The 26045-nt window shown below is 51.6% G+C and overlaps 1 protein-coding gene across 1 annotated transcript in view; it reads right to left on the bottom strand.

The window, feature by feature from the left end:
• The window catches only part of ABCC8 (ATP binding cassette subfamily C member 8), an 87651-nt gene that overhangs the window by 28358 nt on the left and 33248 nt on the right, over nt 1-26045 (bottom strand). The window contains 8 exon segments of the mRNA XM_005661102.3: nt 8437-8542; nt 9574-9649; nt 10024-10140; nt 10309-10414; nt 13069-13214; nt 14605-14645; nt 24401-24563; nt 24924-25058. Coding sequence (XP_005661159.2) covers nt 8437-8542; nt 9574-9649; nt 10024-10140; nt 10309-10414; nt 13069-13214; nt 14605-14645; nt 24401-24563; nt 24924-25058 — 890 coding nt within the window.

Genomic DNA, 26045 nt, shown 5'->3' with positions numbered 1-26045 from the left:
GTAATTACCGGTCCCGTGTGATCCTATTCTCTGATTTTTGTAGTTTCATTTTATTCTTTCAATCCAACATAATCTCATGTTCCCTAACCATCAACATGCTGTAATTTATGGACAACTGGTAACCTGAGACAGATACAAAACCTAAGCTTACAAATTCCAATTCTGCAGCCACAGCCTAGGTAAGCTTATCTCTGCAGTCTTCTGCCTTGACTGCTTCCAGAGTTGCAAAGGCTGTCATTTATCTGGAGGGAAGCACATCTGTTGGCCTCCCTGAGGACACCGGCACACAGTGAGCTCCCTGGGCCCTAACTCAGTTTGCATCATTATCTGGGCTGCTCAATTAGCCCTTATAATGGACTACTTCCCTCTCTAATCAGCAGCTGGGTAAATCTTTTATCCTCAGTGGGATTTTAAGGCAGAAAGAGCATCTTTTTCAGCCCCTACAGTGCCTAGCACATAACAGATCTGTAATAAATGGAGGTTGTTAACTGATATCTTAATCATTTGAGAAGAAGGAAGGGAGGGGGACCAGCATGCAGTGAGGGCCACCCTCATGCCCGGCACTGTGGGGAGTTGTTCGTATTCACCACTTCATCCTCACAAGAGCCCTATAAAGAGGTGTTTGGTGAGTCCCTGTCGTGGCTCAGGGGCTAGCAAATCTGACTAGGAACCATGAGGTTGCAGGTTCGGTCCCTGCCCTTGCTCAGTGGGTTAAGGATCTGGCATTGCCCTGAGCTGTGGTGTAGGTTGCAGATGCAGCTGGGATCCCGTGTTGCTGTGGCTGTTGCCGGCAGTTACAGCTTCGATTAGACCCCTAGCCTGGGAACCTCCATATGCCGAGGGTAAGGCCCTGGAAAAGGCAAAAAGGCAAAAAGCCAAAAAAAAAAAAAAAAAAAAAAAGGAGGTGTTAGTATCCCCATTTTACAGATGGAGAAACTGAGGCCCAGAGACTTTGCATAATGTGCCCAGTGGTATAGAACTAGGAAAAGGGGAAGCTGGGGTGTGAATCAGGTTCATCTTCTCCTCTCTCCAGGGTAGTCTGAGCCTCCTCTAGACTCTGTATGCAGATGTTTTAATCTGAGAAGTAAAGAATGGTATGTGCGGCACGTACTTCCTCTCACTGATTGCTGGGCTCTTAAATGAATGTTCCTTTTCTTCCTGCACTTTTGGGACCAAGCCCTGAGCTAAGACGATCCCCTCAGCTCTCTGACCCACCGCCTTCCCTGCAGCCAGCTGTGAGCTGGGTGCCTGTGTGCATGCTACCCAGAATCAAGGCACAGAGGCTGCCTCAAGGGGCTCACGGTCTGGCAGAGCGAATCAGACAGGTATAGAAGTCAGAAAGTTATAAGGGCCAAAAGAAAAGAAGGAGCAAGAAAGTCTGGGGTTAACAGATGCAAACTATTGCCTTTGGAGTGGATAAGCAATGAGATCCTGCTGTAGAGTACAGGGAACTATATATCTAGTCACTTGTGATGGAACATGACGGAGGCTAATGTGAGAAAAAGAATATATAAATATATGACTGGGTCACTTTGTTGTATAGGAGAAATTGACAGAACACTGTAAATCAACTATAATGGAAAAAATAAAAATCTTAAAAAATAAAACAAGAATTATAGAAATAGTTGGGAAACTACACAAAAACACATATGCAAATACACAGAGAAAAGACTGGAAACTTCTGGGTGGTGGGATAGAGGAGGGTTTTATCTTCCTTATACTTGCATATCTTTTCTCATTTAATGGACATTCTCTTAGAATCAGAGAAAAATGTAATTTTTGCAAGTAGTTTGGAGGAGGAAGAAATCTGAGAAAGTGAGGAAGGGCTCATAGAAGTTACAGGTGAATTGGGAGTTCCCATCATGGCTCAGTGGCAATGAACCCGCCTAGTATCCATGAGGTTGCAGGCTGGATCCCTGCCCTTGCTCAATGGGTTAAGGATATGGTGTTCCCTTTAGCTGTGGTGTAGGTCACAGATGCGGCTCAGATCTGGCATTGCTGTGGCTGCGGTACAGGGTGGTAGCTACAGCTCTGATTAGACCCCTAGCCTGAGAACTTCCACGGCAGCGGGAGTGGCCCTAAAAAGACAAAAAAAAAAAAAAAAGAAAAAAAGTTACAGGTGGATGGAACCTCAAGGGAAGGACTGAGATAGCAGAGGTGGAGGGAGGGAATTCTAGGCTGGAGGAAGAGCCCGTGTGAGTGCAGGCAGTACGAGAAGGGGAAAAGAACATGGACTCTAAAGTTTGCATCCAAGGGGCTTCTCTATTCACTGGTTGTTAAATCTTAGGCAAGTCCCTTTACTTAGCAGAGCCTGTAAAATTGGGGTAATGGTAGGAGCCTTGCCGTGATGCTGGGAGAACATGCTACCAATTTAGCTCATAGCTGGTTGGAGGGAAGGACGTGGCTGGGCTTCAGGATGGGGGAGGGCAGATCATCCTTCCAGCTCAGTGCTTGGTCTCAAAGGTGCAGACGGAGGAGGAATCCAGAGGGCTCCAATGCTCATTTAAGATCCGAACCATAAATCAAAAGGAAATTGAGTTTGGAAAGAGAAGTTAGGACTTAAGCATCTCCATGGACCATTCATCCCGCCCCAGAGAGGCTTGTTGCCCCTCGGAAATGTTACTTTTCACCCACAGTGCCCTTTCCAATGGATTCCTTGGGTCCTCATGCCAAATATCAGAGAGGAAGGGCTTTTTCTTATTGTTCAGATGAGGAAACTAAGCTGCCGAGAGGCAAGATACTCTGACAGAGGTTACACGGCTAGCGCGTGGCCGCGTCAGAACCACAACCAGAGACCACCTGGTTCCCAAGCCTGGCTCGTCACATCCACATGGTGCCCCTTCTCCTGTCTGCCCACCATCTCACCACACCTGCCTCCTCCAGGAAACCTGGGGTGTCCCTGAGCCTCCGACCCAACTCCCCAAAGGCTTCAGGAAACGTATGGGAAGGAGGGACCACAGGATAGTCCTGAGAGGAGCTGGGGAATCGGGGGTCTCAGAGCTGACCTCATATCCACCACCACAAGGTAGCAACATTCTGAGGCAGCATCAGGACAAGCAGGGCTTGGCAGGTGGTGGTGGCAGCTGTGGGAGCTCTAGCAAGGCCTATTTGCAATTCCTCATACGGAGATGGGATCTTCCTCCCAGCCCGGTGCTTTCCTTGGTTCCCTGCTTCCTGCTGGCTCCCTGGGGACGTTTCAAATCATTCTTCTTGGAATTAATGGCCCTATTCTTTATTTCCAGGGAAAGAATTTCACTTGAGTGTGTCTGCTAATTTTGACTGTTTACCCAAATGTTTTCCTCTTCAGGATTAAGGAGAGAGTTTGCAAATTTCCAGGTGGATGCTGCATGGAAGCAGAGAGCCAGGCAAAGGCAGGTGACAATTATTAAAGCAAATGTTTGGGAGCTGCATGGTTCTCCCAGGAACCAGGGAGCAGATGTGCAGGATTTGCTCAGGCCTGCCATCCCCGTAACCCTCCTGCCTGGAACGCGGGTGCTCACCCCTGGAGCCCCCATGCCCACCCTAGGCTCTGCCGGCACACTTCTGTCCACCCAGGACCTGTGATCTCCCTGAGGGCAGGGGCCAGGCCTTCTCCTTTGTAGCTTCCACAGAGCTGGTCACAAAATCCACATCCTGCATGAAGCACCTGCGACTCAGCATGGAATAACCCTCCGGCCACATCTCCGAGGAGCCCAGTGTCATGGCAGAGACAGACACACTAGGACACGGTGCGAGGCAAGGATTCATAGGATCCACACATTCCAAATGTTGGTAGCGGAGTTGGGGAGTGGGGTTCTGGATGAGGAAAACAGCTTGGGCAAAGGCATGTGGGAAGGAGAGGGAGGAAAAGAGGCATTTAGGAGACACAGTCTCCTAAAGGTCAATACGCTGTTCCTGGTTCATTCACTTAGCAAATGAATCCATTTAGCCAAAGCACTGTGGATACCGGGGACAATGAGATATGATCTTTGTCCCCAGGGAGCTCACTACAGTCTCTCCTGGGAGATAGGCTGGAGGATAATTAAAGAGCAGTAGGGGAATTTTGTTCCTGGCATAGAAGTACATTGTCAAAGAATAATATTTGTATTAATATTTATAGGGCACTTGCTTCGTGCCAGGGTAAGCCTCACATTAACCCCATGGGCAAAAAGGGAAAGCTGGCACTGAAAGGTCACAGAATTTCCCAAAGCCCAGAGTCCAGATCTGAACCCACGCAGCCTGCCTCCAGAACTGTTGCTCCCACCCGCTCAACAACACTATTCATGTTTTCCCACAAAGGAATAAATGGATATTTGTACACGCAAACCATTCTCCCTGGGGCATTCTGGGCTGTGCGCCTCCTAATCCCCCAACTCCCCGCCTTGTGCCTCCCAGAACGCTTTCAGCTGTCTGGTCGCCAGGTCCTGGCCCTGGTATGGATGAAAAACATTGGAGCAGGGAGTTCCTGTCACGGCTCAGTGGTTAACAAATCCGACTAGGAACCATGAGGTTGCGGGTTCGACCCCTGGTCTCGCTCAGTGGGTTAAGGATCTGGCATTGCCGTGAGCTGTGGCGTAGGTTACAGACGTGGCTTGGATCCCGCATTACTGTGGCTCTGGCATAGGCTGGAGGCTCTAGCTCCGATTTGACCCCTAGCCTGGGAACCTCCATGTGCTGTGAGAGCGGCCCAAGAAATGCAAAAAGACAGAAAAAAAAAAAAGAAACAAAGAAAAGAAAAACATTGGAGCAGCCTGGCATCGCCCTCGCCTCTGGCTGCAGACAGGCAGGCCCTGTGCGAGGGGCTGTTGGGTCCACACTACTTTGCTCTTGGCTCACTTGGCAAGTGCATTGACCCCCTGCAGACTTGGGGCCCAGGGTCTGAGGCAGGGAGCTCCTGCACATAACGGAGAGGGGTCCTCTCACAGCCCCTGCACTTAACTCACTGCCCGGATAGATGGCCCAGGGAAAGCTGCGTACATACCCAGAATTATTATTATTATTATTATTTTGTCTTTTGTCTTTTAGGGCTGCACCCAAAGCATGTACAGGTTCTGAGGCTAGGGATCAGAATAGGAGCTGTAGCTGCCAGCCTACACCACAGCCACAGCAACATGTCCAGATTTAGAGAGACAGACAGTAGATGAAGCCAACTGAGCCATGTCCGGCCAGCCTCCTCCTTCTCCCGGCCACTGTAACTAGCTCCTGACTGGGCTCCCTTCCTGCAGCCTCTCTCTCTCTCTGATACCTCATCCTAGATCACTAGCACATTTCTTCTACAGCCTTCAGGTTAAATTTTATTTTCCAGGCCTGGTATACAGGGGGTCCAACTTCTGCCCAGCCCCTGTCTTCAGTCCTGTCCATCAGCAGCATGCCTCCACACCCACTGCTCCTGGAGCCAGAACCACGTCATCCTGCATCTGCACACTTTTGCCCATGCTGGTACCCCTGCCTGAGTATCTTCCTCTCCCAGCCCTGCCTCTTCCATCTGATGAAAACACACTAGTCCTTCAAGGCTCATATACCACATCCATGTGAGCCTTCTCTCCATAACCACAGAGATCACTGGTCCTTTGTGCTTGATGGTGGCACCGACCTCTGTTCCCCTCCCTCGGAAGCAGTGTCCACGTCTTCACGGTCTTTGCATCCCTACTGCTATGCCCCGGGTCTGGCACACAGCAGGTGCTCAGTAAATATGGAGCCAGTGACTACATCAATGTAGAGAAAGTGGAGCACAAGCAAACAAATGCTCACAGCTTCTCAGGGTTGCCTGCTGGCTACACTGATGCATTGGCTACGCTTGGGAGGGAAGCTGTGCACAGGAGGAAGGCAAAGTAGATCCTGGAGAGATAAGATCCTTTCACCACCACTCCCTCCCTGGGCCCCCAACAGAGCCAGGACCTGGGGTCTGAGCTGCCTGGTGAGGAGAATGAATATTAACTCGGATGGAGCTGTGAGCACCTGGTGAGGTGGTTCTGCAGAGGAGGCGGGGGAGGGGCGGGTAGTACAGCCACAGCGGCTGCTGGTCTTCAGAGTGCCAGGCCAGCTATTTCTTCATGCTGCTCTCAAGCCCCTTCTCTCTCAGCACAAGAGGAGAGCCCGTGCACTTGAGCACTTAAATGCACATCCCACTCTGCCATTTAAGAGCTGGATGGTCTTGGGCAACCTGCTTTACCTCCATTTCCTTGTCTGCTAAGGGGGGATAATGAAAATGCCTCCATCAGAGTTTGGTGAAGATTGTCTGAGACAATGAAGTCCATAAAGCGCCTTACACAGTGTCGGGCACACACGTGGTCCCTGTGCCCTCTGGGCTGGGGCAGAAATTTCCAAAGAGAGAGGAGCAGCAGTCAGACCCTGAGGGTTGGCGTGGCTTGGAGAGGAAGTGGGGGCTGAGGCGGGGCAGGGCTGAGCTGCCTCTGCAGAGGACAGAGGTGTTGATGCTGGAAGGGTGAGGGCTGGGGGTGGAGAGGAGATGAAGAAAGTGGGACAAAGGGAATAGGCTCAGAGGGCTTTGACTCACGCTGAGAGAGACACAGACAAGGGAATCCAGGGGCAGTCCCGGTTTCTGTGCTCTGTAATCCCAGCTAGGAAAGGCCGCCCCAAGAGAGGGACCCAAGGGACCCCAGCCCAAGGCAGCGGCTAGGCTTGAGGGAAAGAGCTCAGGCTTGGGACCCTGGTCCACACGCTGACCAATAAGTCAGCCAACCTCTCTGTCCTCAGTTCTTACTTCTGTGAAATGGGTAGATAACACTCAGCAGGAGGCTTCAATGAACTTGTGCTTGCAATGCACTTGGCCAGGGCCTTGGCCCACAGCAGGTGCCAATAAATATCAGTTATTTTCTGCAGCTCACAGTTCACTGGGGGCTCCTGTTTTCCCGTCACCGACATGGACCAGGACTCCTCCCTCCAAAGCCCCAACGGGCAGTTGGCACAAGGCCCTGGCCACCTAATGCCTGGACCTTCCCACTCAGGCTGTGTTGAGAAACACCCAAATAAGATGGGGCATGGAGGCAGAGGCCCCTCTGCCCCCAGACACACCACATCCCTGATGGAATTTAAGGCTCCAGAGACTGAGGTCAGGGGAAGCCCACAGCCCCACCGAAGAAGGACACTTGCCATCTGTTGGGTGTGCCATTTAGGGACATTTTGGAAAAGCAGGAAATGGGGATGCATGTAGGTCCTCGGACCCTGGGCCCAAGGTCTTTCTCTCTGTTCAGTCTGCACTCAAGCTTATGAAAACACCTGACATCTTGAAAGCCAGTTTGGCTCTAGAAATGATTGTTAGGGAGAGCGTGCCCTCTGCTGAACTGGCTGCAATCTTTATTACTGAAACTTCAATCAGGTCCCTCTTTCTCTTGGATACTGGGGGTGGGAGGTGTTGGCAAGTGTCTGCGTTGGGGGAGCCAGTCAGTGGGCTCCAAGCCAGGCGATGCGCTGACTGCAATAGCCGAGTTCTGCACAGGTCTCTGAACACCTGTCTACCCTCTTCAACCCCTGGCTCTTCTTTTCTTACTTTTTAAAAAGCTTCTAGTTTACATGTATCTTTAACTAGTTTCAGTGCTTTTTGGAAGTCAGCAGGTATAAATAATAGATTCATGATGGACTCAGTCTGGGGTTCTGGTTCTTTAATTAAGACAGTGATCTTTGCACAGAAATCCACTTTTGTCTGGTTTATCTCTGTCTCCTTGAAATACCCACTGAATGGTCTGTATCAGCTTTGCTGATGACCAAGCCAGAAACCAATGTTTGTGTTATGGCTTCTCACTCTGGGAGGCAGTGCAGCTGCGTGAACACAGGATTTGGAGTCAAACAGAACTGAGTTTGAATTCTAGCTCTGCCACTTATCAGCTGGGGAAATGAGGGCAACTAGTTTGGCCCTTCTTTATAAAACGAGATCTGGAGTTCCCACCGTGGGCTCAGCAGAAATGAATCTGACTAGCATCCATGAGGACACAGGTTCAATCAGCGAGGGCTCAGTGGCTTAAGGATCTGGCCTTGCCGTGAGCTGTGGTGTAGGTTGCAGACGCAGCTCGGGTCCCACATTGCTGCGGCTCTGGCATAGGCCGGCAGCTACAGCTCCGAATGGACCCCTAGCCTGGGAACCTCCATATGCATCAGGTGCGGCCCTAGAAAAGGCAAAAATAAATAAATAAATAAATTTTAAAAATAAATAAATAAATAAATGAAACAAGATCTGTTAACCTTGCTGGCTGTTATAAGGAGCACACGAGGTATGCCGAGGACTTAGCAAGTACTGGCCCATAGTAAGAGTTTAATAAATCCTACTGATGGGTAATGAGAATAACAATGGACTGTTTTCACTATGTGCTCACTGGACACACAGCGGATCCTCAGTAAATGCCTGATGCAGCCCCACCTGAGAAGGATGTGGCTGAAAGGAGGGCTGCCCGTCTGTCCACTCGTTCCCCACTAACTGAGCCCAGAGGATGCATGTAGTACCTGTTCCAGAAGACGGCTCCTGAGATCTTCTGCATCTCCCCCAGGGTGGCTAGCAGGAGCGAGGACTTGCCACAGCCCACCTGCCCCACGATCATGGTCAGCTGGCCTGCAGGAAGGGAGAGTGGCAGATGGGACTGGGGCCAGGAGGGAGTCTGGACAACCATCACCCAGAAAGACAGATATATACACCTGACTCTGGGGCCCCCGTTTGCGTTCCTCCTACCTAGAATCCCCAGGGAGCTCTTTCTTTTCTTTCCTTCTTTTTTTTTTTTAACTATTTATTTATTTTATTTTATACTGGAGTGTAGCTGATTTCCAATGTTGTGTCCGTTTCAGGTGTAAAGCAAAGTGATTCAGTTATGTATATACATAAATATATTCTTTTCAGATTCTATTCCCATATAGGTTATTGCAGAATATTGAGTAGATTTCCTTGTGCTACACAGTAGGTCCTTGTTGATTATCTATTTTATATATAGTAGTCTGTATACATTAATCCCAAACTCCTAATTTATCCCCCCAGGGAGTCCCTTCCTCCTTTGAGCCTTTCCTTCTAGAAACCTACATCCTACCTCTGGCTCCCCAGCTCCTTCCTCCACTGGGGATCCCCCACCTCCACCTTTCCTAAGCACCTGCTTCTCCTTCCAAGGCTCTCCAGTGTGCATGCAGCACCTCTCGGTCCCAGCAAAGGCCACCTTCTCTTTCCCAATTCCATGTTTTACTCATGTTGCTGCCCCTGCCAGAATGGCCACCCTGGCTCATGGCCTGAGGGACCCAGATTATCCTCAGAATGCCCACCCCTCTCTCATGACACCTTCCCTGGAGACTCAGGACTGCTTTTCCTTCTTCAAAGCACCCATACATCTGCAACAATTGGTCTGACGTCAGGCCCTTCTGTCTCCCCATGTCCTTGCAGCTGCCCCCCCAACCTAGTTCATGGGCTCCTCCAGGATGCAGCCCACCCTGTCTCTAGCCTCCATACTCCACAGCACCCACCACGAGGGTGCATCTAGCAGGTTATCCATAGATCCTGATGTTTCTTTTTTATTCCATGTCACTCAGTGGGGACATGGACTTCAGACAGGACTCTGAGGGGGACACCCCCAAACCATGATGGAGGGGTGAGCTGGGCCATACCTCGGGGGATGCGGATGGTGATGTTGGACAGTGTGGGAATTCCATCGGGGGTCCACGTGAAGAAGCCTCCAATGATCTTCATCAGTGGCACCCACCACCCAGAAGAGAACAGAAAGAAAGCATAGGTCTCAGTGTGAATAGCTTTTCGCTTCCCCCATGAAAGCCAAGAAGCACTGATTCCGAGCCCCAGACCACTTCCAGGGCAGGGGAGTGGGGGAATGGTCTTCTCATGCAATCCTCCACCTGAGGCGCCCTCCCCCAGAGGATGGCCACAGGTCCCCCCACATGAAGAGATGGCAGTGTTGGTCTCAGGACTCTTAGGGACCCTACAGGCAGGCAGGTTGACCTCTGGGACAGAGGGCTGAGCACTCACGCCCTTCAGGTGGCTGAGCGTCCTCAGGGAGATGGCTCTGGGTGACTGGACGTGGGGGCGCAGCATCTAAGACTCACCTGGACACAGCAGTTGTCAGCGTCCCCATCTGCGTTGGGGGCCAGGCTCTGCAGGGGGCCCGTGAGCCCACGGCAATCCTCCCGGGCTGGACGCTTGCGGTTCACAACCTTGAGGGGCTGGGGGTGGTTTAGGAAAAGGTTAGGAGGGAGGCTGGGGGCTGGAGCTGTGCAGGGAAGGGAGCCCCCTTCCGGCGAGGAAAGGCTGAAGCAGGACGAAGCAGGGCAGGAGCTGCAGGCATTAGTGAAAAATACTGTGATGGAGGCAGGGGGAGGCCAGGCACTCACCAGCGCCTGGTACTTGCTGACTTGGCCCTGGGGTGCGGGCTCCCGGGGAGCACACTGCTCCTCGCGGATCTCTGCACTGGATAGGAACTCGCTCAACTTTTGCACGCTGCAGACGAAGCACAGACACCCCTCACCCTGCCCAGGGCAGAGGGGAGGGGAGAGGGAGGAGGGGGAGGCCTGAGAGAGCAGCCCTGGGAAGATTCTGGGTTCCAGGTGCAGCGCCCCTGCAAAGCCCACACTGGAGGGGACCGTGTTGTGGCTGGAGGGCGGGGGGGGGGGGCGCCAAGGAGGAAGGGGGGCAGCAGGTGTTACCAGGGTTTGTTAGGGCTGAATAGTCAGCTCGAGTAGGTTAGGGCATGGATTGGGGCGGATGGGCTAGTTGTCGGGTTAGTTTAATGTTAAAGTGGGTGAGTCTGGGTTATTAGACTGAAGGATGGTTGGTAGTGGGCTTTATCAGTTCCCGTTAAGAGTTCTGATAGGTTAGTTAGGATTAGAATGGGTTATCAACCATAACGAATATATCTGGGCATATACTATGTGTCAGACACTGTTAAATGCTTTATTCAGCACATAATTTAATCATTATAAAATTCGATCTTGATGGGGGAGGTTGGAGGAGGTGTTGTTCCCAACTCATGGAGGAAAAAGGCCATTGCCCTAACCCTGAGGACTTCCTTACAGACTCAGAGGAGGTTCCAGAAGCTTCACTCTTTGGATTCACTCTCCCTTATCCCTGGGGGTAGGCAAAGTGTCTGGGGAATCTTGAGAATTGTCCATGCACGGCTTCCTCCTTTTTGCTTACATGTCCAATGGATCTGGGGCCACTCCAACCCCTGTGTCTGCTCTGGGTATGACGCCCCCTGCCCACACCAGGAGCAGATGGCCAGCCTCTGCCTGTTTCCCCCTCGGTCCTCACTCCAGCCTTCTCTCAACAGTTGGTAACGGGAGGGTGGAGCTGGCCTTGGGGTAAAGCTTCAGATTGTGTCCTGTTTCCACTTTCAGCCCCGAGTCTGCTCTCTCTCTCTGAAAAGAGGCCTTAGCTTTCCTGGTAACTGTGAGATGAGGAGTGTTTGCGTGGAAATACTTCGGAATCAGGTAGGGACTTCCTGTAGGCGGAGCATCCTTGAGTTTGTGGGTTCTACAGGCTGGGGTGGGAGTCTGGGTGGGGAAGGAGGGCTGATCACTAGGAGTCACGATGCCATGGCCAATAAAAGTGAGTCAGCACAGCTGACCCTGGAAACGGGAGCCAATCCCTTTCCAAGGCAGCAACTCCCTGGTCAGATACTCCCACAAGCACAGTTCTGTTACATTATGCCCCTGTCCATCCTGAGCCCCTGCCAAAGCTTTCTCATGCAAGTTGCTCCTTCCATCAGCTACTTCATGCCAACAGCTGTCCCTCCCTGCCAGCTGCCTAGGACCTGCCAGGGTTCCCGAGACAGGGGTGTCACTCCCCTCACCACTCAAGGGGCTTGGGTGCAGAGGACATTTGTTACCGTCTGGTCCCATTAGCGACAGGAAAGGACATAGCCAGCTCTCCCCAGAGGCACGCCAGGCCCTTGATTTCAAGGAGCTATTGCAGAGGCCTAAGGAAGTCTTCACACTCCAGCTGTGCCAACCCCCAGCCAGAGATTCAGCTTTCGACCTTTGGGCATCACTCCCAAGAAGCCGATGCCTCTGGTAGGAGAGTGGCAGAGTCTCTACTGGGCTCTAGAGCCCAGAAGTGGGACCTCCTAGAGCTGTGGGCCAGTTGGGGACAGGATGTACAGGGGCTTGGGAGAAACTGCTTCACTGACCGGGGCTGTGACAGCTCTGAGATCTGTGCAGAGACCAGGGGGCGTCCAGCTTGGGGAAGACAAAGGTTTTGCGGATACCTTGTGAAATCTGAGGGGCTGTCCTGTGGGGGAGGGATGGCATTCATTCTGCATGGCTCTGGAATGCAGAGCTAGGAGCAATGGTTAGAATTTATGAGGGTATATCGATTTTGGCTCAACATTGAATTTTTCCATCTTTATTTTATTTATTGTATTTCATTTCTTTGCTTTTGGAGGTTCCCAGGCTAGGGGTCGAATCGGAGCTGTAGCTGCCAGCCTACGCCATAGCCATAGCAACATCAGATCTGAGCTGTGTCTGCAACCTACACCACAGCTCACGGCAACACTGGATCCTTAACCCACTGAGTGAGGCCAGGGATCGAACCCGAAACCTCATGGTTCCTAGTTGGATTCGTTTCTGCTGCGCCACAATGGGAACTCCCCTTTCTTCCTTTTCTTTCTCTTTCTTTCTTTCTTTCTTCCTTCCTTCCTTCCTTCCTTCCTTCCTTCCTTCCTTCCTTTCCTTCTTTCCTTCTTTCTGCCTTCCTTCCTTTCCTTCTTTCCTTCTTTCCCTCTTTCTTTCTTTTTCTTTCTTTCTTCCTTTCTTTATTCCTTTCTCTCTTTCTTTTCTTTCTTTCTCTCTTCTCTCTTTCTTTTCTTTCTTTCTCTCTTTCTCTTTCTTTCCTTCCTTCCTTTTCTTTTTTTTAATAGACTTATCTTGGAGGTGACTCAGAGTTCCTGCTCCTTGGGAATGTCAGCAGGCTGGCTAGTCCTTGTCAGGGCTGACACAGAGGGAAGCTACACATGGCCTATGTCCCTCTGACCAACCACAACCAGCTTCAGCAAAGCCCAGATCAATGGAATCAAACAGCTGTGGTTCCAGGGGCCACTGGAGCCAGCCCTGGAGCTGACACGTGGACCGCTGCCCTCGCTGGACCCCTCTTCTCACCTGACCAGAGCTTTGACCGTGGACCGGACCACACTGGACAGTAGGAACAGCGGCGTGACCAGGATGTGGAAGAGGGAGAGGGAGGCAAAGGCCACCGAGGGGGAGAAGTCGGCCTCTTTGAAGAAGCTGACGTGGCCCACGAACGTCTGTGGACAGAGGCACAAACGAGATGGAGCAGCATGTGACTCAGAGCCCCTGCCCTCCCCACGCCCACACTGACAGCACTCAGCCCCTGGGAAGGAAATGAGGGCAGGGGAGCAGGGGACCTAAGGGACCTTTCGTTTGGAGACATCATCATCCTTACAGTCATCTCCTGGATCCGTCCCTCCCTGCCCTGCCCCCTCCTTTCCAGGAAGACCCGCATGGCAGAGCCTTTAGGTTCGGTCAGCTCTGCCCCCTCTCAGACAGCAGCCCTCAGTGAGCAAATGGGAACATGATAATTACAAAACCACCTCCATGTCTGCCTAGCCGCCAGCCTCCCACTACCTGGTTTGGCTCCGTGGCCTCTGTTACCCAGCCAGAGTTCCCCAAGGAGCCAGGCCAGGAACCAGCCCAATAAATCACGTTGAAAGTGAATTCCCAAGCGTGACTGACAGGCTGTGACCTCGCCACAGTTCAGGGGCTCCAGTGCCAGGGGAAAGAAATGCATCATTTTAAAGCACTGCAGTGGGCACAAAAGCCATAGGTGGGAGCCCCGGGTGAAGGGGGCTGTGGTCGTGGGGGGTCCAGGCCTTTCTGGAGGGGCACACTGTCGATGCCCGCTGCTTAGCTCCTACACAGCTTTGGTCAAAATCATTTTAGAAAACCACTATTGTAATATTTAATGACATGGAGAATTGTTTGGGCTATATTCTTAAATTTTAAAAAGCCAGTTACAAAACTGCATGTGAAGCACAATCCTATTTTTGTAGAAATGCTGTGTTCTGTGACTCAGAAAAAGACTGGAGAAAAACACATTAAAGTTGTTGCCAGTGGGATTATGGGTGATTTAAATTCTCTTTGCTCTTTCCCTTCTGAATTTCTGAACATTTCTATAATAAACATGTTCCACTTTGATAATTAAGAAGTTTGATAGCAGTTTCTAAAAGAAAGTTTAATTGGAGTTCCCCCTGTGGTGCAGTGGGTTAAGAACCTGACTGCAAGGGCTTGGGTTCCATCCCTGGCGCAGCCTGGCGACACAGGGGATTAAAGAATTTGGCATTGCCGCAGCTGCGGTGTAGGGCGCATCTGGGGCTCTCATTCAATCCCTGGCCCAAGCTGCAGGCTCAATAATTTAAAAAAAAAAGAAAGAAAGTTTAATTGCCCCAAAGACAAAGTCTCAGGTCTTCCAGGCCCAGAGGCAGAGGCCCTGTCTGCCTGGAAGTGGGGGAGGGAGAGAGGGACCAGCTTCATGTACAGATTCCCCATCCATTGCCCTGTCCTCAGCCCCACTGCTGAGCCCATCCTCCAAAACCCTGATGCAGAAAGGGGCAGCACTCACTCCAGACGTCTCCCCGTCCCCACTCCCACCGGGAGACAGAGAAAGGATCCACTTACAATGAGGACGGCAGCAATGGGAATAGCCGTGTTCATGAAAACTGTGGAAGAAACACAGGTGGAGGGTTACTGGGAGGAAGGTGATGTCTAGAAGCGAAGCTGTCTGGTGGGTCGGGAGGCAGGGGGTCCCACCCCCAGCTTTCGAGGTGGTGCTGGGGCAGGGTAGGGGCCGAGCCCTAGCCCTGTGGCACTTTGAGCTCCTTGCCCCGTTTCCCTCAGATGCTTAGCCCCTGTGTCCGAGACTTACAGCCTTTCAGCAAAGGCTGGAATGCTCTTATTCTGCTCCATGTGTGAAGACAGCCCTGTGAGGAAGTGGCAGGAGAAGGGATTGGAGAGTGGGTGGCCTGTGGTCAACTGTGAGGTCCATAGCCTGTGTTTCTGGGGGCACCAAGTTGCTCCTCCTTCCTCTGCCTCTGGTCCCTGAGTCCCCAAATTTAGGCTCACCTGGAGGCTTAGAGGCCTCCCAATATCCCATGGTTCTGAGGAAGGATTTCAAACTCATTCGCCCTGAGGAATTAGCAACTGACGACAGCATAGCTCTGAGGCTGAAGAGTCCATATGCCCAGGTGGGGCAGTTGGTTTGCTGCAACAACAGTGCCCTCCTTATTCTGTTTACAGTGTAGCCCTCAGACCCCTCATGGGTCCCCACAGAGCAAAAAGAGATGGACTTAAAGTCAGAGAAGGGCGGCGTCCTCATTATTTCTAAGTCGTGTAACGTTGGGCAGATCAGTCACCTTCCTTGAACCTCAGTTTCTTCCTCTGATTTTTGTAAACTCGTAATGACTTGTTCGCACACTCTGGCTCTCTCCAAGGTGAACACAGGTAGGGCAGGGCATGGGCTCTGTGAGGCCTGCATATGATACCTCGCAGGCTGCTAGCTTAGCCCTGCTCCTCTGGCCCAAGCTGTGAGATAATTGAGAGAGAGCCCTCACCCCAGGCCCGAACTTCCAGAGAGATCAGCCCTCCTGGAGTAAGAGATGCCCATCCTAGCTGCCACCTTCCCATCTCCTCCTTTTTCCTTCCAGGAACCCCTTCCAAACCTGCCCAGAAAGGAGTCTGGTTTTGCAATTAGCCAGATTAAAGAAGGAGCCAGAAGCCAGGAGCCAGAGGCCAAGGGCTCAGCCTGTGCACATGGCTCCTGTTTAACGAATGGTGAAGTGCCTGACACGCTGAAGAATTCCAGATGGTCCACATCATCCAAGAAGCCAACTGTCTATTGATTCCAAGAATCCTGCATGAGTGAGTGGATACACGGTGTGTGCTGGAGATGTGGAACCCCAGGGCATGGAAGAACACACAGCCCCTGCCCTCCAGGCACTCCCCTTCTAAGGAAGGAACTGTGCTCCTGGAAAGTTCCTTATAGGACAGGGAGACAGGGAACACGTGCCTAGGGGGCTCCCAAGCAGCTAGGAAAGATGTTGTGGCCATCTCGGGGTTGGGGGGGAATGCCCGGTCTAACAGGGTAGACACAGCCTCTGCCATTGGAGGGCTCCCGGCCTCACGGAGAAGAGAGGGCTGGAGCCCTGGAAACACTGCCAATCTCTCTGACCACAAGGCTTCTTCTTTTTTTTTTTTTTTTTAAACTGTTAGAAATTTTATTAAAGTTAACATTCCACAAGGTCATTCTCATACAAATCAAACCAAAAAATTCCAGGCATACACACTATCATCTGTTAATGTGTCATCTTTCTTCTCCAAGTGTCAAAAATGTTCTTGTTTTTATGATACAAAAAGTCTTTCCAAAGTCGAATCCACTGTCCATTGTGTTGGTTAAGAAACCTATATCTTCATTCACGAAATCCATATTTTTTTTTCCACAAGGCTTTTTATCAACACCAATATCATCCATGATGGTGCTTTAACTGCCCTTCCAGATAAAGGCTCTATGGGTCTCCCGGTGCCCATCACAATGCATAGCCCTCTCTCATCATCCTCTTGTACTAAGCATTATGGATTTTCCCACAGCATAAGGAACTCAGATCTGGGACAGAGGATGCAGCAAAGCCATTACTGGCAGGGGAGAGGGAGGGGGAGGGGGATGTTCGCCAGGCCTGATCCCTTGACCATCACCAGCCACAGGGCTCCAAAACAGGTACCCTCGCCCTCCCCTCCAGGGCAGTTCCTCCAGGGAGCTCCCTCAGGGCAGCGGCCACCTTCTGTCCCTCTCCTGCCCATCCTGCCAAAAGGTACCTGTGCCACCCTCCTCGGCCTCTGCCCCAGGCCAAGACCCCTCCCCTGCACAATGGGGAGCTCAACTCCCCACTAAAGAATAGGCCAGCGTTAGATCATAATGTGGTACAACTCGCTCAGAAAGCAATCTGGTGCTCTGTAGCTAGAGCCGCACAGAAGTTTAGACCTTCTGATCCTATAATCCCTCTCCTGGGAATTTATCCTGAATAATCACTCAAGAGAAGCACAAAGCCCTCAGCAAGATGGTGTCAGCTGCAGCACTATCTGTCACAGCGAAACAAAAACCAGCACCGAGCAACGAACCACCCCAACGCAGTGAACTGAAAACATCCAACAGGAACGGCTCTTTTTGTAGATGAGGGAAATCACCTCCAGGGAGATTTTGCAGTCAGGGAATGTGTGATAATTGACATTTTGTTCTACGGCCTGTTTTCCCGATCGTGACTTTCAAAAACATTTTTTTTTCTATTTTATGGTCTTTATTTTTGCAGCTATCTGAACTCTTTTGAGGAATGAGACATGCTATATATAAATTTGAAAGGGAACATCCCAAAGCTGATGCAGCAACATGGAGACTGCATAGGATATAATTAACTTCTGTCCTGTTCTGGCTGCCGTATGGAGATGCTAAGGAATGCAAATGTAATTTTCCATTTTCCTCCTCCTCTTTGTAGAAGGCCTTTGTGCAGGGAACTCTGGGTTCCCTTTGGTCTCTGGTCTACCCTCCCTTTGGGGTGGAGGCGGGAGGGTAGACTCACCAGCTGCTTGTCTTTGAAAGGTCCCTCTGAAGATCACTCCATCAGGACCTGGGGTGCACGTGGCTAGAACTGGGGATGTCAGTGCCAGAGCCTGGGAGGCCTGGGGTGCTACAGGCTCAGGCACCTCTCTGGGCTCAGCGGATACCTCTGCGTCTGCGCGGAGGGTGGGGTGGGAGGCAGGGGAGCTGGGCAGCTCAGCTGTTGGGGCTTGAAGACCTAAGCCCTCGCCTCCATCTTCCTGAACCACCTAAGGCCGAATGAGACGTCAAAAGCAGTGGAGGAGTGGGAAGTAAGACCGGGAATAGATGTGTCTCCAATTTTGGCATGGGAATGGGCTGACTCACTTTGATTTGATCTAGGAAAACCTTTAAAAAAAGAAAAACATGACAGTGCTCAAATCTTGAGTAAAAAATACTGTTAAATAACACTAGGTGAAAGCAGAAGATTACACAACGATGTGTGAGGGCGACGCTGTTATGGAAAAGTTTCATTGCATGTAGGCAGGCCTGAAAGGCCACCTTCAAAAGGGAAAGCCTTCCTGTAACGGGGGAGATAAGGGTGGGTGTCGCTTTAATTAATATCCCTCCCCCCATAGCCTTTAAGAAGCATTCATTCAGATATTCTTTTTTGAGGGTCTCCTCTGTTTCAGGCATTGTGCTGGATTCTGGGGGTACAAGAGTGGACAACTGTGCCTGCTTTTCATACCCCCTCCAACCATAACTGCAAATCAACCCAAAACAAAGCAGGGCTAAGATCTCTTGGTCCCCCTTGGCTTTGGCCAAGGAATGCTGTCTGGCCTAAGTGGGTGCCAGCCCCCGCACTGCAAGACCAGGAGCTTTTCATTTCTAAAGCATCCATAAATATTTCAGAAGTCATGCGGCCAGCCAGGAGGCACAGTGCATGGTTTGTGCCTCTGGTTAAAGTCACCCCTCCCCCCAAGACCAGGAGAGGAACTGCCAGCTCCCAGTCTGGGTCTAATGGCTTTACTGGCAGGTGGCACCTGCGGGAGGGAGACATGCACTTTGAAATGCACAGCGCTCTTCCGTCTGAGAGTCACTCCGAAGTCCTCAGGGGGAAGGAGAGTAGGTTCATGGTGTGTCCGGCACTGGAGGAGGTGGAAGTGAGGCAGGAGGCTCACAGGCACACGGATTGCTGCCTCCAGCTCTCCCTCTGCCCCCCGCCTCCCCCTACAGGCTGGGATCCACATCAGCAACCCACGGTGCTGCACCAGCTAGGGACAGGAAGGGCAGATGTTGAGATGCTCAGAGAAGTTGGAGAAGGAAGGGGGTCCGGGTCTGGAGGTCACCTTGTCCCCCGACCCTGGCTATTCTGAATCAGAAGAAAGGGAGTGCAGGACCTGCCAAGAACAGCCAAACCCTGGATAGTGGGGAGGGCAGGTGCGGATGCCCTGTGAATGGGGTTCAGAGGCGCCACCCTGCCCACCCCACACCCCCGTGCATGGCAGAGGTGGGTTTGGAGGTTTGTTTTTTGTTTTTTAGGACACAGTACAAGGCCAGTCACATTCCTCCAAGGAGGGCCTGCCTGACTGTGGTTCAGAGCCAACTGGGAAGAGGGGAAACCCCTGACCACAGAACCCTGGAAGAGAGGCAAACCTACCTTTCCTTTCAACTCCTTCAAGGCCTCCCCTGCCTCAGGAGAAAACCAAGCACACAGGATCCTGCTTGATCTGGTCCTGCTACCGTCTCCTCACTGAATTCTACTTGAGTCTTAAAGACAGCATCATTCTCACTTCTAGGCCTTTGTGCCTGGAACATTCTTCCCCTCATCTGGCTGCCGTGTAGTCATCCTTTGGGCATCAGCCACAGGTTTCGTTTTGGACAAGGCTTCCTTGATACCCACCACCCCCAAGACAAGGTTGGGTACCACTCTGATGGAGTCCCCTTTCCATTTTTGCTTTTTGTTTTGTTTTTGCTTTTTAGGGCTGCACCTAAGGCATACGAAGGTTCCTAGGCTAGGGGTCCAATCTCAGCTGTAGCTGCTGGCCTCCACCACAGCCACAGCAATGCCAGATACGAGCCGTGTCTATGACCTACACCACAGCTCATGGCAATGCTGGATCCTTAACCCACTGAGTGAGGCCAGGCACCGATGGCTCCCCTGTGAGACTGTGAGCAGCCCACAGGAGGGACCCATACTTCTCCTCACAGCATCCCCCAGGCCCAGCACAGGGCCTGGCACACAGTAGGTGCTCAGCCAATATTTATTAGTGAATAAAAGAAACAAAAGAGGCCAGGGCCAGATGAGCCCCACGAAAGAGAAGGGGGGGCATCTGAAATTGACCCCATGGCTCTCACCTCACACACGGCCCCTGTTCACAGCATGACTGTGAGGGCGAGGGCCACACTGCCTCCTTGCTAATGCCCAGGGTCTCAGGAGAGTGGCACAGAAAGAAGGCCTTGGAACGGGTGCTGCACTAGGGACAGAACTGGCAGTATGTCAGCTGGTTGACAGGGCCTGGGACCCCTCTGTCACCCCTGCAAAGCATATCCTCAAATTCACAGCTGGGCTGGACACCTAGAGTTATGTGGCTTCTGCAAGGAATAAAGGTTGAACCGGCTTCTAAAGGGTGTGACCACAGCACTGGCCCCCAGTTTTCACCCATCTTGTCTTCTACTCACTGAAATCCTGCCCTTCCGGGTGCAGCCCGAGCCTCCTCTTGCAAGAAGCTCCGTGTGGGCTCCCAGCTCACCTGGGCTCCCTTTGTCTCTGTTCTCTGCCACTTCCCAGCTGAGGACCTCAGAGAGTCCTTTTACCTCTCAGAGCCTCAGTCTTCCCTGCTGCACAGTGGGACAGTAGGGCTCACACCTCACCAAGTTGCTCGGAGGATTAAGCACTGTCAGCTTGCTGGGCAGCCAACATGGAGTAGGTCCCCAGGGTTTAAAGCTCCTGCTGCTCTGTTTCACCTACGTTAGCTTGGACTTCTTAGCACAGTATCGGAACAGGAGCACATGTTTTTGTCTCTTGCGTCCCTTCCAGTGCTTAGCACTCAAGGCCCTGCCAGTAACTCACATCTGTTCCTTTCCACCTGCTCAGGCTCCACACACAGGAGCTCTCAGCAATGCTGACAGTGAGACCATCAGATAGAGTGTCAGAGGCAACTTTGTGTGCCTGACAGCCCGGCTGCCTGGTGTACGATGGCCAGACTCAAAGCCCAGCAGGCAGCACCAGGATGGACCCCATCAGGAAATGTGACTCCAGGACTCCTCTGTGGCGCCAGGACCCCATGGCTGGCGCCAGAGGTAAGGCTGAAAGACGCCCCATTACCTCAAACCTAATGACCTGTGTCCTAATCCCAGGTGACAGAGAGCAGAAGGCAGGATGTCTGGGGGGGAGGTAAATGAAAAACACACTCCAAGCGCACACCTGCAGCTTGGTGGTGTCCCCACACTCTCTCCCCATACTGTCCCATATCCCACTGTACTGTCCCATATCCCACTGCCAAAGGTACAAAGGGACCCATCCCAAGGCAAACGCTGAGCAAACAGCACTTGGCTTTCAAAGTTCTCTCTCCAGGAGGGCTCTTCCCCTTCCCTCTCCTCCATCCTCTCCCAAGGACCAGCCTGGGCTGCTCTGTTTATCTTTCTAGGTCACCAAGTACTGGACAGGTGAGGGGCCCTGGGCAGACCCCTGCTTAGCTCCAGAGCCCTGACTCCTCCCAGAGCCATCTCAGCTCTTGGCAACATAGGTCTCCTCGCCCCAGGGCCTCCTGGGCCCAGACCTTTCACAAAGCATGGCTTGTCGTCTGGGTCTCTGTTGGACAAAGAGCACCTACTCTATAGGCTTCAGTGGGTTAGAGCCCAGGGACCTAGGCATCTGATACTGTTGTTCACACAGGAAACCATGTCCCAGCAGGTGTGCAGTTTGGGATGCAGGAAACGAGCATCCATCTCTTAGAAGCAACGTAGCTGCCACCTGCCCCCATCTATATGACCTGCTGCCGGGAATCTTGGGGGACCCAGTGCCCCCAGATTCCCTGCTGCTTCCCTTCCCTCTCTCCCACGGTAGCATTAGTGAGCCCCCCCTACTCTGCCCTGCCACACTGTTGCGGCAGGGGGAAGCCCTCCCCCACCTTAGCTGCTGTTCCCCCAGATGGGATGTGTGGGAGCCAGGGGTGTATGACTCACGGGGCTGTGCCAAGTGTGGGGTTCCTGTTACCACAAGCAGGCCAGGGATAGGGGCTGAAGAGGGCCTGGGGCTGTGGTCCCTGGTTTCTCTCAGCTCCCCAGAGGTTTCTTCTCAATCTTTCCTGTCAGTGGGCTGAGGAACCTGGAGTGTTTTGGTGAGGAATCCAGGAAGCCAGCTATGCTCACCATTCCATGCTGAGAAAATCAGCTCTTAGCAGGATTTTCTGTAGGAAGATGCCATGGCTGGTGTCACATATGGTGGATGGCCAGTCACTGCTGCCTGGACCAGGACACCATGGTCTGGTTGGACACAGGGAGGTGCTCAGAGCAAGTCTCACCCTGAGAGAACCTTCAGGTTGGATGCTGGCCACCTGGTCCACGAGACCCTCTCTCCAGGCAGGTGACTGCCAGGAACACTTAGAAGACCTGAGTGACCCCCTCACTCTCCATGTGCCAGTCTGGGAGAGACATCCAGGGCATCTTCCACTGCTGCCCCTCTACTGCCATCTCCACAGGTGTGTCTCTTCCTGGCACCATCAAGAGAACCAGCTTCAGCCGGGGGAGGGGGTCAGTAGTATCTGTCTTTTCTAATTTCCTCCCTGATTTCCCACTCCCGGTCAGAGTCCATTCTAGATTGTTTCTCTTGTATCCAGAAACCACAGCCTGAAAACGGTGCCCTGGTGTGTCCTAAGTTTTTGTCACCCCATATAGGTTCCTAGCTCTGTGTGGAAAACAGCATGGGACTGGGAGTTAAGAGATTCCAGGAGTTCCTGTTGTGGCTCAATGGTTAACAAATCCGACTAGGAACCATGAGGTGCAGGTTTGATCCCTGGCCTCAATCAGTGGGTTAAGGATCCGGCGATGCCATGAGCTGTGGTATAAGTTGCAGGCGCGGCTCGGATCCTGCGTTGCTGTGACTCTGGTGTAGGCCAGCAGCTACAGCTCCGATTTGACCCCTAGCCTGGGAACCTCCATATGCCATGGGAGCAGCCCTAGGAAAGGAAAAAAAAAAGAGAGAGAGAGAGAGATTCCAGAAGATGTAGTCTGAGCCTCACCATTAACCTCAGAAGTGACCTCAGGAAGACAAATGGTTCTCTTGACTTGCAAAAATATTTTTCATTTACCTCTCCTGGCCGTATCTGTGGATGTGGCCAGGAGAGGTAAATAATAATTTCTGCAGATCTATTTTTTCATTCACAAATTCTCTCTTCAGCCGTGTTAATTCCTTTAACCTGTACACTGAGTTGGCTTTTGTTTCCATTTTTTCCTCCCCTGGGGGTCTCTTTTTGGCCCTTCTTACCAAAATGGCTCTTAAACTGGACAGGTTAGGGAATCAGCATGAGGTCTTCCAGCTGCCAGACACCTACATCCCAATTATGCAGTTGGGCAGTAACCCCAATGGGGTGGGTCCCTGGAGCCATTAGACCAACAGAGAGAGAAATTTGAGCCTTCACCATCTATCACCTGACCTCCATATGCACACTCTGACCAGGGCACCATCTGAATTAATTTCAAGAACTAAATTTTTAATTTCTAGAAGTTCATTTGGCTTTCTTTTCACTGTTTGGCCTTATGCCTTCCATTAACTCTTTCACTATTTTAACATACTTTATTATCTCTTTAGACTATTTAATTATCTCTGGGTATTGTGAAACTAACTCTCCTATTTTATTTTATTTTTTTCCATTTGCTGACTCTCACTCGGTGGTACATTTTTTCTGGTGGATTTTTTCTTTATTATTAGCTCATTGTTTAACAGGAATATTTGTCACTGGAGTCTTAAGTTCTCTGGAAAATGGTTTTAATATATGTGTCTTCTGGGACCATGGGAGTTTTTATAGTTTTGGTCTTTTTTTCTCTATTTTCTGGCGTGGAGTTTCTAAAGCACTTGGCTAATGTAAATTCAATCCCTACCCCTGGGAGTTTCTCAAGCCTGAGCTTCTGGGTTTTTTTGTCGTTGCTTTTTTTTTTTTTTTTTTTTTTTTTTGCTTTTTAGGTTCGCACCCGAGGCAAAAGAAAGTTCCCAGCTAGGGGTCGAATCGGAGCTGTAGCCGCCAGCCTACACTACAGCCACAGCAATGCCAGATCCGAGCCCATATGCAACCTACACCACAGCTCATGGCAACACGGGATCCTTAGCCCACTGAGTGAGACCAGGGATCGAACCTATGTCCTCATGGATGCTAGTTGGATTTGTTTCCGTTGTGCCACGGTGGGAACGCCTTTGAGCTTTTGTTCTTTAAAGAGCAATTCTCTACCTCTCATGGTTCCAGGTAAATGGAAGCTTCCCTGTAGCTTCCTCAGGGCAGCAGCCCCCGAGTCTGACTTACTGAAAAGAAGTCCTCACACTGGGGAGAACTTAAAACTGCTGTTATGTCTTCACTTATTGCTGCCTCTCAATAACATATCAGTCCAAAAAGACATCAAAGACCTCATCTGTCTTTCTCATCACTGCACCTTGAGGACCAGCCCAGTGCCCTGCCCTGCCCGGAGTGGGCTCTCAATACTTGCTTGCCAGATCAACGGCTAAAGAACACTGTGATTCCTGAGAGCTCTGCTCCAAGAGACAGGTAGAGGCTCTCCTGCATGGGAAGATCCCAATGTCTCCTGCTTCTGCCACCCGTACATCCTCCCCCAGCCCTGACACCCTCTCCTGGCATGGAGGCCGCAGCGCACAGGGCTGGCTGGTTGGGGGACACTCACTGGAGATGGAGGTGTAGACGGCAAAGGCCCTAAGGCTGGTCATCTCCTTCTTGCGGGTCATCTCCACCCGCGTGCGGAAGATGTTCTCCCAGGCGTACAGCTTGAGCAGCTTGATGCCCCGGAGCATCTCGTTGGTCTGCTTCAGCCTCTCATTGGAATACTCCTGCCAGGAGTCGCTGAGTCAGAGAAGGGTTTCCTTTGCCCCCATACCACCCCAGAGGAAGGAGCCGTGTCAGCGCCCTCACCACTTTACGGATCATGCCCAGCCTCTGTCTCCCCCCGACCCGCCGCCCCCCAGGGGTGCTCCCTGCTGTCTCTGTTAATTGAATTTCCCAATGAACCTGAGGCTGGACAGCTGAAAAGACCCGGGTCAGGTCATTAAGGTCAGTCATGGTGTGGATGTGGATGTGGGGCATTGTTTGGTGGCATCTGGGGGCGGAGTGAGGAGACCCACTGATGTGACGGGGGAGGGAGCAGGCAGTGGGTGGGGGAAAGGGGCACGGGCATACCTGCAGATACTCACCAGCGTGCTCCGCTGGGCCTGGGACAGCTTGGTGGCCACGAAGTACTGGACCGGGGCCAGTAGGATGATGACAGCGGCTCCAATTAAGGCACTGATTCCGAGGATGTAGTAAAGGAGAATCACACCCACGATGATCTGAGGGAGGGTTGTGGGGGTGAGTCTCCTTTGATCTGGGGCTGCCCTCCCAGGGGGAATTGGCAACAGCCCCCCGCCCCGCTGCTGCCCAGGCTTGGAGCCCAGCTTCCCAAAGTTTCTTGCAGGGCAGAGGAGGAGGTGTGACGAAGTGATTTCAGAAAGAGGGATTGATTAGAGTTCCCATCGTGGCCCAGCGGTAATGAATCCGACCAGTATCCATGAGGACTCAAAGGGTTGGATCCCTGGCCTTGCTCCGTGGGTTAAGGATCCAGTGTTGCCATGAACTGGGGTGTAGGTCACAGACGTGCCTCAGATCTGGCATTGCTGTGGCTGTGGCTGTGACTGGCAGCTACAGCTCTGATTTGACCCCTAGCCTGGAAACCCCTATCTGCTACGGATGTGGCCCTAAAAAGACCAAAAAAAGAAAGAGGGCTTGACATGATGGGCTCTCACACAAGCAGAGAGTTTCCGGGCTGGTAACTAACTGCACATATCTGCAAGGCTGGCTGAAGCATTAACTCTCCAAATCTCCTTTCCAGAGGGAAGTCTCAGAACCGAGGCTGCACAATGAGTGATGGCACCTTTGTTTTGTTTGCTGATTATCAGGAATGATGTCACTCTCATTGGAAAAAAAGTGATGCATGAACAAAGGGGAAAAATGCCATCCATGTCAGACAAAATCAGTCCAGGGTCTGAGAGTTTGGTTTTTATGCTTATGCTCCTGGTGTCTTTCATTATTTAGTGACTCTGGCAGGTATTCCCTAAAGAGAGAATAGCCTTATGTAAATGACTGCCTACTTCTGAAGTGTAAATTGCTCTTGCCAGCCCTGAGAGCATCAAGACGACAGTTTTCCAGGTTACCTTCAAAGGCAGACACTTCTAAATTCAGGGCTTATTCCAGAAGAACAGATGTGCTTTCTTCCTTAATTGAAAAAAAAAAAAAAGTTGTGCCTGGGTTGGCACTGCATTCCTGAGCCCTACACCAAA

The sequence above is a fragment of the Sus scrofa genome, chromosome 2 (genome assembly GCF_000003025.6).
Source record: "Sus scrofa isolate TJ Tabasco breed Duroc chromosome 2, Sscrofa11.1, whole genome shotgun sequence".
In the NCBI taxonomy this organism is placed as follows: Eukaryota; Metazoa; Chordata; class Mammalia; order Artiodactyla; family Suidae; genus Sus; species Sus scrofa.
This window is presented reverse-complemented; position numbering and strand designations above follow the sequence as displayed.